General features: G+C 36.7%; 1 protein-coding gene across 1 annotated transcript; it reads left to right on the top strand.

Annotated features, from left to right (window-relative positions):
• Positions 1-1,328: 1,328 nt before the first annotated feature.
• Positions 1,329-1,769, top strand: LOC111392795. Its single transcript, XM_023018190.1, has one exon. The coding sequence runs from the start codon at positions 1,329-1,331 to the stop codon at positions 1,767-1,769; it is 441 nt and encodes a 146-aa protein (XP_022873958.1).
• Positions 1,770-5,742: the final 3,973 nt, after the last annotated feature.

The following is a 5,742-nucleotide window of genomic DNA, read 5'->3' as shown; positions in this document are numbered from 1 at the left end:
GCTTTGTCAAAAAGAAATAAACTGTCTAAGAAGAGCTTGGGATTTAAGCGGTCCATTTGTGACCCCCCTCCTCATCTGGAAGCCTTTTAATTGCGCGTTACTCAATTCGATGGGGGTGAAAAATAATATTTCAAAGCGTTCAAGATTTTTCTTTAACTAAATAAATGTGGTGTTTAGTCACTGTCTTAAATTTTTTAAAAATTTCCCAACTGCATCTTGTGTGTTCCACTATCTGCACATAGTTCAAAGCTTCAAAATTTTCTTTGTAAGCCCGTTCAATAATTTTTTTTAAAACAAAAAAAAAATTAAAATTTTAACGAGGTTCTTGGCACCTGGTATCCACCAATCGTCTACCATCTGACGGGCCAAAGGTATTACGTAATATGTTTTATTTAATTATGAACATGACGTATACATTCTTATATTTGATACAAGAAATGTTTGAAATGAGATGAAATGTTATGCGAACATGATGTTAAACATAATTGCTTCCATTTTATGAATTATTTTTCTCCTCGCATACCTTGAATGGACTATCAATAGATGTTTAATATTATCTGGATAACGAGTTATGCGAGCATAAAAGTCAATATGTTGTCACTAATAAAATATTAAGTATAATTGAGGAGGTGTATGTGGTAGACATGGCTAGAACTATAGAGACTGCTAGGAAGACAATGGCTTGTAGGGCTGTTCTAAACCATAGGGCGACAATCATCCAAGCCTACGAAAATTAAGAAGTAGACCCGACTCACACACTTATTGAACATGTGGAGGAAGTCTACGCTAGGTGGGCTGCAGCAAGAGGTGTGGGGCATGAGATTACACCCCTCCAAGCTATTAACAACCTTATCCATACACTGCCATCTCAATGGGGAGATATGGGCATTGTGGTTAGGGATGAAATATTAGAGGGTAACCCTCCAGGGCACCAAGAAAGAATCGAATTTGAGCTATACTATGAAACTTTCCTAGATAGGTGGATTTCTACCCTTGAGCCCGAACTTGAACCAGAGGAGGACCCCGAGGAAGACCCAAAAGAGGAGCCGAATTATGAATCTGAGTTGGAGCCAGAAGATGAACCAGAGTACGTACCAGGACAGGAGCTAGAACTAGAGCTAGAGTTCGAACTAGGCCCTGAACTAGAGGTTTACCAGGAATCTGAGCCTGAGTCATGTATAACCTCGGATGATGAAGCCCCTCCAACCAAGCTTCGCAGGATTCAAAATAGTTGGATGAGCGAAGATGAAGACTAATGAATAGGAGATAGTTCAGTTTAAATAAATGATCTTGTTTGGCCATGTAATCAGTATTTGGAATAATCCGAAATGGCACGTCAACCAACACAAGCCACTATGTCTAAGGACTTGTTGAAAGCTGTACAAGATCTTGGTAGGCAGGAAACACAAGCACCCCCTCAGAATGTACAAACTAACTCCAACACGACGAGCTCAGTTGTGGAGCAATTTCGTCGTTATAAGCCCCCTAGCTTTAACGGGATGACTGGTCCTTTAGCAGCCGAAGAATGGAGAAGGGGTTTGGAACGAATCTTCAAGCATCTCAGCTGCACTGATGTCCAAAAGGTTTTATGTACGGAGTTCATGCTAGTGGATGTGGCAGGCCACTGGTGGGAGTCCGCTTCACGCACTAGGACTGAGGCACAACAGAAGAACCTTACTTGGGCACGTTTTAAGGAGGAGGTGATGGAAAAGTACTTCCCACAAGCCCTAAGAGACCATGAGGAGACGGAATTCCTGCAACCGAAGTAAGGGAAAATGGCATTAATCGACTATGAGAGGAAGTTTGAACAGCTTTCTAGGTATGCGACACATCTAGTAGATACGGAGCAAAAGAAAGCTAGAAGGTTCAAACTCGGACTTCGCCCAGAAATCGCAGGAATCATGGCATCCCATGAATTCACCTCGTATAGTCAAGTTCTACAAAGAGCTCATGCGATTTCGAATCGATTAGAAATCGATCAGACAACACGAGAAAATACTGAATTTTCAGGAAAGAGAAAATGGAATGGACCAAATGAGGGTAAAAGAAATGGGCAAAACAAGAGGACTAGCTTTGAAAGGTGGTCAGGGTCGAGCAAGCCGAATAATATTGTTACTCCGTGACCTAAGTGCAATAAGACACATAGAGGCTAGTGTTGGTATGGAAAGAATGTGTGCTATCGATGTGAAAAGCGTGGTCATATTGCTACCAATTTCCATGACCCTCCACCAAAACGGGACAACGAACAAAGCAAAGGGGGAACGGCCAGAGTGTTTGCGTTAACCCGACAAGAGGAAACTGACAATTAAGACATCATGGTAGGTACCTATTAGTATTACACTGCTTGCTTATGTTCTTATATACGCTTGGCTACTCATTCCTTATTTACTAGTACTAAGTCCTGTACTTTTATGAAGAAGCTGTTAATGTTCTAGAAGCTACTAACCCATTAGACAATGCACTTGATAATCGATGACTAGAACAGTCAAGATGAATGGACAAGAATTTAACTTCAGAGATTGAGTATTTTTCTTTATGCCATCTTAGGAATATTGGTTGGGAAACATTATGCAACCATGCAATGCTTTAACAAGAAGGAAAATTTTTCTTAGAAGTCTAAAGAAAAGAAGATCATGGGCTATTCACCTGAGTATGAAAATTTCGAGGACGAAATTATTTTAAGGGGGTGAGATTGTAACGCCCCGAAAATTTTGAATAAAAATATATTTGTCTTATGTGTCATAGTTTTAAAATTTGAGGACTAAAATGAAATAGCGTTTAAAGTCATATTTTATTTGTCACCAATAATTACATTTTGATAGAATGAGTATAAGTATATCAATATTGGGCTCATTTTGTAGCTCGCATTTAATAACGTATTTTCAGCTCAAGAAAATATGAAATGTTCGACCTGCGGGTCTCTATGAAATGAAATGAAATGTTCGACCTGCGGGTCCCTATGAAATGAAATGAAATGTGAGATAGCCTTCGGGTCTTCTCAAATTGTATTAGAGCTTTCGACTGATCACCGATTGCTCTTGACGAAATGTTGGTATTAAATGTTATGAGTTTACGTTTTAAATTATTATATTGTTTGGATGCACGTATCCTACTGAGTGTAATTACTCACTCCTTCAATTTCAATATTTCTGATTAGTATGGTCAACGTGGATGGTGGCTGAGCGGTGCGCGGGTTGCCAAATAAAGAAAAACTTCGCAAGAAAACGTTTTAAAATAATTCTGTTAGGATTATGTGCTTCAATTTAATCCTGTTTAATGTTCTATGTTTACGCGACATTTTCAATTTGGTATTTGAGTATTAAATAATTCAAGAGTTTTAAATTTCAAATTAAATATTTTCGCTTTATGTATGTGATACGAAATGATATCGTAACACCTCAAATTTGAAGTCGATAAAATTTGGGGCGTTACAGTTGTGAAAGCGTCCAATATGGTCAAGACAGTGTAAGCAAAGGACAATACCAAATATAATGACCCTTGGTTTCATTATAGAATGAAAGGTCATTAGAAGGAATATTGTATGGCTTATGTCTTCTTCACAAGTTTCTTAGGTATCTGATACCAGATGTAAATCCCATATTTATACAAATATGGAGAAACTAAATAGAAGTATACTACTGCGAAAGGAAGAATTTAACCTACATGATGGAGATGAGCAAATGTTGCTGCATTGCCTGTAGGAGCATACTTCTTACCGTCGCCCTTTGACTTAGTAATGGAATTAGAGAAATGTTGCTTTGTACCCATCATAGCTAGAACATTAAAATGAATTTCATGTTCAGACATGAAGCATTTTAATGTTAAGGACAATTGTTGTTCCTGTATATCTTGATTAAGATCTTAATAGTTGTGGTAAGTTACAAAATAACATTTGTATTCTAAATACTAAGGATTCTATAATGAGTATAGAAATTATAAGGCATAAATGAGATAATCTAATTATTACCGAGATCTGGCATGATAGACTTTGTCATATAGATAAAAGGTAATTCCAAAGTTACATAGAGATGTATACTTGGGATTAACTGATTTTGACAAGTACAAATTATGCATGTTTGGTACAATGACCAAATCTTCTTTTATTTGAAAAGAAGAAAGGTCAGCATAATTACTGGTCTAATGCATAGTGATGCATATGGACTCATGTCAAAAGATGCCAGGTAATGTTTCTCTAATTTTATCAATGATTATGTATACTTGATGAAAACTCAAACATGAAATTCTTGAAAAGTTCAAGGGATTCACACTAGAATTAGAGAAATAAATAGGTAAAGATACCCACACATTAAGATTTGATCAAGTGAGAGTATCTTAAAGATAAAATTTAGATTATCTAAGAGAGAATGAGATTCTCGTACAGTGGACTCCTTCATATACACTGCAGCAAGGTGGTGTATCTAAAAGGAGGAATCGTTAATTATTACACATAATGCGATTAATAACAAGCCATGCAAATTTCTCAAAATTGTTTTGAGGTCACGCATTGATTGCAGTGTGCAACACACTAAACCATGTCCCATCTAAATTGGTTAACAAAACTCCATACCAGTTATGGAAAGACAATAGTCCCAATTTATCTTATATGAAAGCTTGGGGCCATGTCGCTTATTTGAAGCGCCTTAAATCGGATAAGTTTGAGACTAAATCCGATAAATATATATTTGTGGGATATTCAAAGGAGACATTTGAATATAAATTCTATTATCATGAAGAAAGTCTTCGTCTCACAACATATCGTCTTCTTAGAGAAAATGTTTACTCTTACAGAAGACAGTAGGAGTAAAATAGAATTTGAAAGAGTTCAAGAGTCCACAGATATAGTTAACCAAGTAGATAAATCCTAGTTTGATCTCATATCTAATATGGGACATACTTTGGATCAGGAAGTAAAGACTCCTGAGGATATGACAGCTCTATGTGAATCCAGTAGGATCATTCGACCTTCAAGAATGTACGAATCCATGATCATTAATCAGGTATTAGTGATCCAGGATAATAAACCTACTAGTTGCAACAAAATAAAGTCAAGTGTTGACTTAAAAGAGACAGCAAGAGGCTATGAAACTCGAGATGAAACTCGACGCAAGTGAACAAGGTTTGGACCTTGGTCAAGCCTCCTAATGGAATAAAGCCCATAAGCTTTTGTAAATAGTTTACAAAAGAAAAGGTCGATATGGATGTGAATATCCATATATACAAAGCAAGGCTAGAAGCAAAGGTTAAATGTTGACCTTGGTGAAACATTTCTTCTATAGCCTTGCTTAAGTCCATTCAGGTTTTGTTTGCAACAGTTGCATACCGTGACTATAGGTTAAGAGAAATCTCTATGGAGCTGAAATCTTCGATTTGATGGAAAAAGTCAAAGTGTTTGATTTTATCAAATTTGAAGACGAATTGTGTATTTACAAGAAGATAGTGGGAGCATTGTCGTGTTCCTAATATTATAGAAAACGATATCCCTATGTTTCAATTGTTGAAAAAATGGTTGTTAAAGGATTTATTCATAAATGATATGGGATAAGCAACTTGATCTATAGAGGTAGATCTAGAAGATTGCTTAACTCATCCTAATTTACATAGATGAAATCTTGAGAAGATTTCATAGGGAGAAACTGGTTTACTCTTAAGCGGCATGTTGGAAAGGTTCCAAACGTGAAGCAACCGTTGATTCAATAGTAGAAACCTAATACATGGATACTTCAGAAGTAGCAAAGAGTTGCA

This window comes from Olea europaea, unplaced genomic scaffold (assembly GCF_002742605.1).
Source record: "Olea europaea var. sylvestris unplaced genomic scaffold, O_europaea_v1 scaffold979, whole genome shotgun sequence".
Classification (NCBI taxonomy): domain Eukaryota; kingdom Viridiplantae; phylum Streptophyta; class Magnoliopsida; order Lamiales; family Oleaceae; genus Olea; species Olea europaea.
This window is presented reverse-complemented; position numbering and strand designations above follow the sequence as displayed.